Source organism: Camelus bactrianus, chromosome 2 (assembly GCF_048773025.1).
Source record: "Camelus bactrianus isolate YW-2024 breed Bactrian camel chromosome 2, ASM4877302v1, whole genome shotgun sequence".
NCBI classification, from domain to species: domain Eukaryota; kingdom Metazoa; phylum Chordata; class Mammalia; order Artiodactyla; family Camelidae; genus Camelus; species Camelus bactrianus.
The window spans coordinates 59591062-59603455 of record NC_133540.1 but is presented as its reverse complement, the minus strand read 5'-3'; the positions used below and the strand labels follow the sequence as shown (position 1 = coordinate 59603455).

Sequence of the window (12394 nt, the reverse complement as noted above, 5' to 3'; positions counted from 1 at the left end):
AGGCAACAGTAGCTTCTGTGAGATACAATGGATGAAGGACTAAGAATAGTTTAAAAATGACTCTGAAGTTTCCACGATAAGAAATCAGAAAACTTATGGTGTCATTAACTGGTGAATTAGGAAAGGGAGTCATTTGGTAGGTGGGAAAGGTAACCAGTAAATCGTGTGTACTGGTGGAAGTTGACAAGGCAGTGTTGCACTCACAGGGGAAATATTCCTGGAAAGGTAGAGTGTCTGCAGATCAGGCCTGGAGATGATAGACTTAACACGAGAGAACACTGAGGGAGTGACTGTACCAAGAAAAGATCAGAGACTTGAGGATTCTCCCAATTAGGGAACAGGCAGAGAAACTGGGAATACTAAAACAGAGTGAATCCGTCAAAGAAGAAAACCGGAACATGAGAGTAGAGGGTACGAAAAACCAGAAAGAAAGATTCAAAAGGAAAGTGGTTAGTATAAATGTCACATAAAACTCAGGAGTGAGGAGTACAGTGGGCTTGACCTAGATGTTTATTGGTGACCTCTATAAGAGAAATTTCAACAAAATGATGATATAGACTAGAACATAAGGATCTAAGTATGAAAAGGATGATTAGGAAGCAAAGGTGATGAGGACAAGCCAGGCAGTCTATGGGTTTTTACTTGATGAAAGAAAAAGCACTGAATGGCAGCAGTCATAAGAAGTACTTACAGAGGGTTTATTACGTGCCAGGCACTGTTCTAATACACAGTATGTATTTAGACATTTATTCCTCACAACAGCCCTATGTGTGTTTTGAGGCAGATACTGCTGTTGTCCTCATTTTCAGATGAAAAAACTGAGGCACAGTGAACTAAATAACTTGCCCTAGCTCATGCACTTAGTAAGCAAGAGATTTGAACCCAGGCAGCTCCAAGTCCAGAGCCACAGGGCTCTAAATGGCTTTGCTAGGCTCACTTTTTAAGCAAGGAGACAAAGATTGGCAAAACCAATACAAGATTTAAACCAGAAAAGACTAAAGAATAACCTGAAGGTAGAGGGGAAAGAAAAGAAAAGATTGTAAAATGCCAAGATATTAGGAGGATAAACTGGGGCAGGGAGAAGATGGGTTAAGGAGTTCAGGGAGAAGGTGTGCTTTGAGCAGTGGAGTGCCTTTGATCTGAGGTGGGGGGACGAAGCTGATATTAACACACACTACATGGGTCTCCTCAGCTTCATTGTCTCTGTGTGTGTGTGTGTGTGGCTGGCGGTGGGAGGGGGGAGCGGTCACTTGCCTGCAAGGCTTCGTGGAGGTCGCCATTGTAGTCTATGATCTCGGTGGCTCCCTGATCCCCCTTTTGACCGGGTGGACCCTATGAAAAAATCAACCAAGGGAAAATCATAGGGGTTAGATTAGGAAATATGAGGGACAAAAACAGAAATAGCAACATGCAGCTCTCTCTGACCATCAATTCTCAACTAATTCCCAACAGCTCCCAACTGCTTTTTAGAATAAGTAATCGTGTTCAAAGTTTGTCCTTATTTCAAGGAGGCAAACTGCTTCTAACTTCCTATCTGTGGAAATTAAAGATATTAAATTGGATTTAAAAAAAGATGGTTCAATCTTGAAAACTACTTTCTGAAAATTATAATATGTAGGCTAATCTGATTTGACTTGTAAGATTTTGTTGGCTTTACCCATATTTATTAAAGCAACCCCTACCCACTTTCTCCCCATCTACAGCTCATAGAGGGCTTCCTCATTCTTCAAGAAGACAGAACACTGCATTGTAGGAAATGCTTGGCTTTCCCAACAGTAACAGAGTTCCATCACAACTGAACCAAGTAGAGAACAAATATTTTCAAGATGTCTACCTTACTCAGTAACTCTGCCACTGAATTTCCATTAGTCTTGTCCTGATTCCCTGACTGTGTTTTTAAAAGGCTGAAAATGTGAGCTATTGCTTTCTTTATAATTGGGTTAACTGAAAAATGGAAAGTTCTATTAGGTGGATGGCTGTGGGCCTGATATTGCTCATTTACCAGGGGGGAAGTAGATATAAAGAGTTCTCCAGACCTTCTTCTTATGAAGCTTATCTCATGTGTCAGAATCTACACACTCTTTGCTCTTGGTGACTACAGTGAAAAATAAGAAGAGGGGAGTAGCAGGAATAATCACAGAGGTCCACCTCCAGTGCTATTACTGGGTACCATTACTGCGAGTGCCTTGTGAAAATCCACATAGATACATACTTAAAATCTAGGCTGGTTGGAGGCGAAAGCATAGATGAGACACACTCACCCTTGGTCCCAGGGCTCCAGAGTCCCCTTTGTCGCCACGATCACCCTTTCCCCAGTGAAAAGAGAATAAATCTAATTAGCAGTGGGGCCAACAGTCTAGAAACATCTTAAATCTAAGGATGCATTCAATGGCATACAAGCAGCACCTTTAATATAAACTTCTGAAGTGGAAGATAACAACCAGAAGAAGTACAATAACCACTGACATGGCAAATGCTTCTTTAAGATGCACCTTAAAGTGAGTTAAATTTCCCCCTTCAGATGACAGAGTATCTTGAAACAACAATATATATGGTAACTTGCTTACCAGGGATCTTCAAAAGCAAAACAAGTAGTTTCTATGACACCCAAAGTAAGCTTTTACCTCTTAGATTGAGCCTTCTTCTTATCTTTATATGAAGAGATTTGGGGCAAAGGGACAAGAGTCAACAATTAATTGGGTTCTCTGAGAAGAAAAATGTAGGTAATCAGGACAGGGAAGGAACAGAGAGATCAATGGAGAGCTCATTCTAAGGAGACTTAGGAGGGAAAGGTCACCATTTGGCCTCCCTCTGATGATAAACATCTAAGGAAAAGCTCCCTGTAGGTACAGACCTCTTAGCCCTCAGGAAGCGCTGAAGTGGACAGCAGCTACATGGACCAGGTTGGCAGGGCTGAAGGTCAAGAGCAGGGCAAACTCAGCTCTCTCTTTTTTTTCAGTGCAGTATGAAGAGTCTCTAAATCTCCATTTATGGTGCTATTGCTCCTCACCCCCACCCCTGGAAAGACACCAGGAATCGTCTAAGCCTCAAACTGCACATGCATCTCTCTGAGAACACTCAAAATTCTCAGAAGTCTAAACAGAAATTTTGGAGAAGAGATTTGAAACTGTGTAGATTTTGAAGGTTCTTTAAAATAGCCTGAAATTTATAGAGCCCTTTTCCTAAATAGAATACAAATCATTTTTATACGTCTTTCTAAATATTCCTATAAACTGGATAAGGACCAATGAAGATAAGCAGGAGACGGGATTATAATTTTTTCCATCCACGTTATGCTAATAACACTGACCCTAATAATTAAATTTGCTGTGAATGGGGAGTTAATAATTTCTACTCTCAGCTTTCTCCACTTTTCCATATTATTAGCTAAAAGCATCTTAAATAACATGCTTCTGCTACTAGTACATGTATATATATGATTATAGGTACTATAGAGAGCACAATAAAGGAGAGAATTTAAATTGGTGGTGAAATTTTAATGCACCTGACTTTAAAGCAAAGCATAATTTGAACATTTATCACAAGGATAGCCAGGAAATAAAAAATAAGATTATACTATTCATAAATTAAATATTTAATTTTTTCTGAATTAGCTACTCTTATGAAACAGGAAATACAATTTCTCTTAAAGAATGGTCTGAAGCACAAGAACACAAAAACAAACAGATGAAATAAACAAATTAATTGTTTGGAGATATGGAGATATCATCATAGGGACGAAAGGACTGCAATTCCAGCGTGTGAAAGAGTTTAATCTAAAACATGATCCTCTGCGGAAGAGGCAGAGAACACAGCTCTTGAAGGCCTCCTGTTACATTAAAATGGTTACCCAGTTACTGACCTTTGACCCCTTTGGGCCTCTAGTTCCTGATTCACCTTGTTTCCCCTATTATAGAAGAACACAAAGATGAAAAAGAGAAAATGACAGAGGGAGATAAGAACAGAAAAAAGAAATTAGCAGTGACTCAGAATAGTGAAGAAAAATGGAAACACTTTAACTGCCTCAATATATGGCTGTATATAATGTAGGCTGTTGTAACATTAAACGTAAGTATTACCACCATGTCATTAGTTCATTCCCTGGTCCCTCCACCAAACTCCATTCTATTATAAGTCTGAAGACTGTCCACCCATCAGTGGATGGGAAGAGTTCTGCAAATAATTCTCATTAGTCTCAACAGTGTTTGCATAAATTTCCTTTACATCAAAGAGTAAATCATCTCCTGTGTCTCTAGGATGAGTTACTAAAATAAAGTGTTACCATATTAGTTTGCAGGATGTTTAGAGGAATAAATTGAACAGTCAAATAAATCCTTAGTGCTCATATTTTCAAGGTGTTACACACCATCAAGTTACCATGGAAACGAACACAGCATGTATCCACATTTTCCTCGGTAGGTTTTAATATACACTGAGTGGTAACGTGTTAATGTGTCAGTACCTCCCTCTATACAGTGAGATGTGTTATTAAATTTGTTGCCTGGACAGAAGAGAGTAAAGTGGAAAAGCTGAATTGTAAAATCCCTTTTAGAAAAGAAACCAATTAGTGGGCATTTCAACAAATTATTTGTGATTTTGGCTGTTTTAATACCCGTTGAGTAATTTTATTTTAGTTTCATGTTCTAAAGAAAATAAAAGTAAGCACACTTCCAAACCAAAGAATGTTGTTTTTCAATGTAAGAATCACTGACCTTTGGTCCTGGGGCTCCAGGTTCCCCTCGATCCCCTCTTCCAGGAGGCCCTGCCTCTCCACGTTCACCCTGTCACAAATTGCAAAATAGGTCAATGGCAACTCCCCTTCCTGCCAGGGTGGTCCCTGTAGATAAATGAGTGAGCTGAATAAAATCAATGAAAGCAGAAAGTTACCGTATATCTACCATGTTCTCAGCATCGCATTAATCTCAATAGGGATCATCTCACTGAATAATCAAAACAATTATTCAATGTTTGTATTTTCATTTCCATTTTATAGACAAGGAAATGGTTTGGTAAATGCCTGTCAGATACCTATGTTCTGGTAAACAGAAAGACCTTTAAAAAGAATTGATAAGGGACAGGAATGGACATAGTTCTCAGCAGCCCCCTTTTTAAGATCTATCAAGAGGAAGCATGGTGAGATGACTAACTGCCAGGCTTGTAATTTCACATCCTGGCTTTAATCTTGTTACTTACCAGTTCCTTGTTTCGGGGAAAGTTAATTAAGTTCTGAAAGCCTCAGTTTCCTCTATAAAATGAAGAAGATTATAGTACCAATTTCATAACTTAGAAACGAAAAGTGCTCAGTGTGGTACAAGATGCTTAGGTGTTAAAGCTTTTACTGTTTTTATAGCTCTGGGAAGGAAGATCACGGTCATTGCCCTCAAGGAGCTAGTGATCTAATTAGACAGATAAGATCCTCATGAACAAAACAGTTAGGAATTAAGGTGTAACGTAAGGCCATATGTGAGAGAAGAGGAAGCCCCGTAGGGTTTTCAGCGGTTCATACTGACTTCTGGTTGGTCACGTCCTAAAGGATGGGTAGGGTGTATTTTATAATTACTACTGTTTATGGCTGTGTTATTTATTGATGAGTGCAGGAACTGAACAAAACACTTTAATTAACCTATTTAATCCTCAGGACAAATGAGAATGGTGTTAATATCCATAGTCTACAGATAAGGAAACTGAAGCACAGGGAGGTTAAGTAACTTTCCCAAAGACTTTAAAGTAGGAGAGCTGTAATTTAGAACTGATTGCACTCGGTTTTCAATTTTTGCATAAATGTTTTTGTCTGCAAATCTTCTGCACATCTCTTATTTTCTTAGGATAAGTTCCTAGTTGGGAAACGGCTGTGTCAATAGTATAAACATTTGAAAAGCTTGCCAAAGCGTCCTCCAGAAAGACAGTGCCATTTTGCACTCCCTGAACATAGAGTAGTGTCCAGCTTCCTGCATCATGGGTAGAATTTCAATAATCAAACCAGTTTTGATTTCAGACTGATGATGGCCCATGTTTACTGATAAGGGAGGCCCCCTCCTCACTGAAGGGCTGATTCATCTTGGAAAGGAAAATAAAACAGGATTGGGTCTGTGGTGGGTGATGTAGGGCTCTCAATCCCAAGATCTTTATCTGTATCATGCCCACTCTGGGAAGCCTTTGTGCTTTTGCGGGGGAGGTGGGATAGGTTAGTGCCAGGATTAAAGAAGACTCAGTAGGCTTCTCGGCATGATCCAAAAGGGCGTGGGAATTGGAGAGGCTAGGAGAAAGGTGAATGACTTGGCTGGATGCAGGTGACGGAAAAGATGCTTCCAGGAGGGACTTTCCAGGGGTTAGAGACTGAAGCGCTTCTGTTGGTATATGGAATTTTTATTTAAAATATAGATACCACGTTTGGTGTGTCTCTTAATATTTTACAGAAGAATTCCAAAATGGTAACTATAATCTTATTTTAGGGAAAAATGAAAACTTTAGAAAATCATTTCTCTGTAGTAATTACCACAGGAGTGGAGTCAATAAATATTTACCTAGAAATCATTTATTAAACCACGCCCCTAATTAGTTGCTTATTACCTTCTGGAGTTACATTATTTATTTACTTTTTTCTTTTCTTTCCCCCCTTTCTCACACATACTGCAATGTAAGCTTCAGTAGAGACTGGTTTTGTTGCAATTACTCTCCATTCTCAAATACCAGAAAAATGTCTAGCAAAAAATGTGTGGAATTAATGAATAAACAATATTATTCAAAGTATTCTAAATTATTTGTAATAAAGTCCTATTTCTTTAGACAGATGTAGGTTCTCCCCAGGCACTGAAACAGATGCTGAGAATACAGCAGTGCATAAAATAGATTTTTAAATACCATTAAACCATTTTCTTCATTGTGATCTCTCTTCACTGTGTTGGGGGTGAGACATACAGTTAGTTTATTTTTTAAATCTGAATTTAGTGGTACAAATTCAGACTGCCTATACAACTGGAAAAAGACTAGTATTCGGCTGAAAGAGATTTTTAATAGTCATGATTTTTCCATTATGATACCGTATTCATGATAGATAAGTAATTCGGCTGAAGATTAACTTCACAATATTGTTAAATGGATTTCTTATTCACATGCCTTCTCATGGAAATGCAAAACAGTTACAGACAGCACAGCCTTTACTCTCATTGGAGGTTCGGAGTAGTACCTCTTATAAAAATATCTGGTCTGTAAAATCAGGTCAGGTTCTTGAAGAACAGTAATTAATGTTGATTTTATGGCTCTACATTTGGATTTTTTTTTTTTTGACAAGAAATAGTTTAAAATAAGTGAGCTAAAGAAAAGATATGTAGGGATGAACTCCGCTCTCCACGGTCTACATCTCTTCTATTTTTCTCTTGTTTAGCAAACAACATGCCACAAACATTTAGAGATCCTGTGCATGCAACAGTTCTGATGGAGACACAGAATGCTCATTATTCTCGTGTTCTTTCTTTTTTTTAATTCCAGAAAGTGCATTTCTTGCTTAAATCTGTTCAGGCCAAAATGGGCATTCCTCATATTTTGTTAATAAGCTTGTCAGCTCATTATGTGAAAAAGAAATTGCTTGAGAAAACAGCAATTTTGCATACGTTTGACCAAGTTTTAGTCCCCCTTAGGCCACACATAGTTTCCATTTACTAGGATTAGAGCTGTTTTCTCGTGACCAGCGGAAATGAGGACTTCTCTTCAGAACAGACCATGAACGTATTTCTCTAGCTCTTGGAAATCATCCTGGCTTATTTCTGGTGAATGTAATGCACACTGAGGCAAAGACTGCTATGGTTTAAAAGTAAAAGAATGTAGTTTGATCTAATTTTGCTCCTTCTTTGATTCATGAGTCTGTCATGAATAAAGTTCCATCGTCAGAGCTGTACGTTTTTATGTCTTACTGGGTAGATAAAAAGGGAACTACGGGTCTGACTGTATCCGCAGCAACATTTTTTTTTTTATATGGCGGCATATAGATTTTGCTTTTAGGGTCCTTTCTCAGGTTGCCAAGGAGAAGATCATGAGATGGTTTTCATTATAGAACCTTTCTGTAGACGTTATTCAGGATAGATCCTTTTGGGAGGAAGCACTTAGGAATTTATATGATATCAGTACTTGCCTTTGAAATCTAGGGGTTGATGGGGGAATAGTAATAATGTTTGATTTACACGTATGTCTTAAAATTGGTAATGAGGAACAGGAGTTAATGAGTTCCACCTCTCCTCCTCAAAATTCCCTCACTTTTCCATATGGCAAGGAGACTAAATAGCACTGTATTGATTTAGGTGCAATTTGGGGACAACTGGAGAAATGAGTGTATTCTACCATACTGTTTTCTTGTCTAAGGCTTTCTGGAGTTAACTTCCTGTTACTCTATTTAATTTAGATTCCCATTTTAAATGTTAGTGATGAGTGGTAAGCTGCTTTAGTTCTCCACTAAGCAAAAATATCTGGTCACATAAATAACATAATGAACTAAAATTATATGACAAAAAATTTCAGAAGGAAAGGCAGGGGAAAAGACTTTCTTTACCTTTGTTCCTGGTAATCCTGGTAAGCCTGGTTCTCCTTGAGGACCAATGAAACCTGGTTCTCCCTTGAGAAAAATGGGCATATGAGATCATTATTTATTTGACAGTAAATATGTAAAGTTAAACTGATTTCCTTTTCTTGGGATTTTACTTCTTTGATTATATACAGCTTTCTTGCTGAGACCTAGCTACTGACTATAAAATGAATCCGAATTGGTTTTGACGAGTGAAAAAACTTTGAGCAAAGCTTTGGAGAAGCTTCAGAAAGCAAAAGTGACAAAGAAATCAGAAAAAAGTCTTTACAATTTCCTTTCTCATCTGTTGTCCAATGCTTCTTAATATTTACCAAATTAAGATCCCTTATATTTGGCTGGATGTGGTAGGTGGCCTCTAAGAAGGGTCTCAATGATCCCACCTCCTGGTATGCATGCCCTTGCATAACCCCTCTGCTTGAGTGGGCAGTGGATTTACCACCTCACCTCTAATGAACAGAATGTGGCAGAAGTAATGGGATATCACTTCTGAGACTAAGTTATAAAAAGACTGTGGCGTCCATCTTGGGGCAGATGCTCCAGCCCAGTAGACTCTTCAGATGAGATCACAGCCATGGCTGATAGCTTGACTGCCTTATCATGGGACATACTGAGCCAGAGGCACCCAGCTGAGCCATGCTCAAATTCTTGTTCCTCCAAAACTGTGAGAGAATTGTTTTAAGCCACTGTAGTTTGGGGGTTATAGTGTGGGCAGCAATAGATAACTGATACAGTGGATGTGGCTGGGGAAGAGATTCAGGAATGCTCAGTACAGAAGGAAAAATACCTCTCCTTGCCATACTTCCAAAATCTCTTTTCTAAAGAAAACCCAGTTGTGGTAGAATAAAAAATATATTTGGTCTTGTTCCTGGTTCCTAAAACCCTTGGAATTTCCTAATAGTAAGAGTAATAGGAGCATCTTTTGTTATTCATAACAAGTCCCTTTCAAACATGCCTGAGTTTATGCTAATGGGGTGAGTCTTGATGGGCCCTTAGACAGCTTCAGGATGGCAGGCTGTGGGAAGAAGGTTGAAACTTCCAGCCTTTTCCCTCCTCTTACCATCTCCAGAGAAGGGAAAGGGACTGGAAAGTGAGTTTAATCACCAATGGTCAATTATTTAATCAATTGTGCCTACGTAATGGAACCTCCACGAACCCCTTAACCAACTAGGATTGGAGAGCTACTGAACTGGTGAACACATCCACGTGTTGGTGGGATGCTGCACCTCAACTCCACGGGGACAGAGGCTTCTGCGCTTTGAACTCTTTTGCCTTCACCCTATGTACCTCTTCATTTGGCTGTTCATCTTTATTTTTTTCTAATAAACTATAATCGTAAGTATGGCATTTTCTTAAGCTCTGTGAGTCATCGCAACAAATTATCAAACTTGAATTGGGGTGGGAGTGGCTGTGAGTACCCTGGAATTTGTAGACAAGTCAGATAGAAGTGCAGGTAATGGGTAGGAGTGAGGTTAAGTCCTGAACCCTTAAACTGGTGGAATCTGACGGTAACCCTGAGTAGTTGGTGTCCCAGTAGGACTGAATTGTAGGACATGCAGTTGGAGTCAGAGAATTAGAGTTGGAGAACTGGTGTTGGAAAATACACCATGTATTCAGTGTTAAAAAACATCTGAGACCAGTGTTCACATATAAACTATAAAGTTTTATTTTCTTCTTAACTATGTGGGCTCAACTGTAAAAGTCTTAACTTCCTGAAATCTATAATGAAGTTTTAAAACAAAATTAAACAAAACGTAATGGCTGTGTTCCCATATGTCTTGGGGTTTGTTTGTTTACTTGTTTTCCACTATTGGATATTTCTGGAGCAGTTGCTAATGTTGTTTGATACATTTGATTTTTTTCTAAGGTAGCTATATTTCAACATTTCTTTTTTTGGAGCTGAGCAGAAAGATACAGAGGGGATATTTAATAAGTGGAAGAATGTCATCAAACATTTTTGAAATAAGTGAGTTTTAAAAATATGCTGTATAAAACCCTGGGTATTTGGTAGGGAATGAAAGGATTTCAGCACCACAAAATGTATCCTATTGATAAATAACTCAAATGGATTTATCTCTAGCTCTGATGCTCATGGTACTGGTTTAAGAAAAAAAAAAGTGTAGGGGAACTAATGCTTTAGGTTTATTGTTTGTGAAATTTTTATAATTCTATTCTATCTGTCTCCGTACTCTTCCACATAACAAGAGGAAAATCAAACAAATAATTTCGATGGCTCTCTTAATGGTCTAAAATGAAAACCAAGCACATTCAGAAAAATCTATGATGGCCATTCTACTTCTTGTAAAAAAATTTTAACTCGTTATTTTAAGCAACAACAGAAAAAATAAGAAATGTATTTATTTACAAATAAGATAGTTCTTCCAAGAAAATTGATATATGCAAATACATAGTCCCTCTCCACCCACAAGAAAAAAGCTGTATTAAAGTCAATGCGTATCATCAGTAATGACTTACTGTCATGAAAATATAATGCAAGTTAATAGGCTGAAAGTTTACAGGTAGACAAGACTCTTGCATATCTTCAAGTAGAAACAAAATGATTTCACTGTTAGCAAAGCAAATAGAAGCACCGTTAAAGCATACTAATAGAAGAAAGAAAAAAGAGTAAATGTTGCAAAAAATGTATTTCTTATTCAGGTTAGTGTTTAGTTTATAAAAAGATGAAGCATGCAGTTTCATAATTCACAAATAAATAAATAAGGCTTTGTGATCTTGGTAGCTAGACAAAAGTGTTTTTTTCTTCCTTCTTCAAAACAGAATATATAGTAAGTTCTCCTGAGTTAAATGTAATTTCCTTTAAACAGAATGTTTGGGGTGAAAATTTTTATTTCAAAAGACAAAATTAGCAATGCATTGGACACAATAATTTTAGCACTATTAATACTGGCTAATTCTAAAGGTTTTGGGTGTGATTCGTTATGCCTTATCATGCCACTTTAAGAAAGAAAGAATCTACCATCTCCATACATTCATTTCTTATTTCAGTTTTTTTCAAGGAGGAAAATAGCATACTTCACTTTAGGATCACAGTTTTATGTTTATTTAATTCCAGGGCTCTCAATTACTTTAGAGACACTGTCTCCATCCTGTCTATATTTTGGCAGGATGTGGAGGAAATAATCATTGCTCTTTTCTGTCTCAGGGTTGAAAGACAATTATTAAAATAAATAAGGCATAAATATGTCTACTCATGGTATAGATCTGGATGGGCTGTTTCTTACCTTCCTAGGCTTATACCAGAGGTTCTCAGAGTGCCTTTCCACTTATCCTAGTTAGTGTACAGAGGAGGAAAACTTCATTGATATAATTTCAGATTCCACATTGTACCTAATCTTTAAGTTAAAATTACCACTTGCAGAGATTGGGGTAGTATCAAAAAAAGACTATCCACAATTTTATGAAAAGGTTATTAAAATAATCTTCCCTTGTCCATTTACATATCCATAGGAGGCTAGTTTTTCTTTATATACTTCAACCAGAACAACAAACTGCAATAGATTGAATGCAGAAGCAGATATGAGAGTCCATCTGCTCTCTATTAAGCCAGACATTGGAGACACTTGAAAAAAAAAAAACTGTCACTCTTCCTGCTAATTTTTAAATTTGTTTTATAAAATTCAGTTATATTTCATAAAAAAAATTATTTAATTAACATATAGTGGGTTGTTTAAATTTCTCTGTCTTAATTTCTACCACAGAAATATCAATTGATATAAACTATATAAATGAAAGCTCTTTCAATCCTAATTTTTAAGTATGTAAAAGGGTTTTGAGTCAAAAATCTTTGAGAACTGTTGGTAC

The 12394-nt window shown here is 37.5% G+C and overlaps 1 protein-coding gene across 1 annotated transcript in view; it reads right to left on the bottom strand.

Moving 5' to 3' along the window:
• COL25A1 (collagen type XXV alpha 1 chain) overlaps positions 1-12394 on the bottom strand; it is a 419343-nt gene that overhangs the window by 45023 nt on the left and 361926 nt on the right. The window contains exons 19-23 of the mRNA XM_074342511.1: positions 8543-8605; positions 4713-4781; positions 3863-3907; positions 2262-2306; positions 1255-1332 (exon numbers count right to left, since the gene is read on the bottom strand). Coding sequence (XP_074198612.1) covers positions 1255-1332; positions 2262-2306; positions 3863-3907; positions 4713-4781; positions 8543-8605 — 300 coding nt within the window. The remainder of the gene's footprint in view (positions 1-1254; positions 1333-2261; positions 2307-3862; positions 3908-4712; positions 4782-8542; positions 8606-12394) is intronic.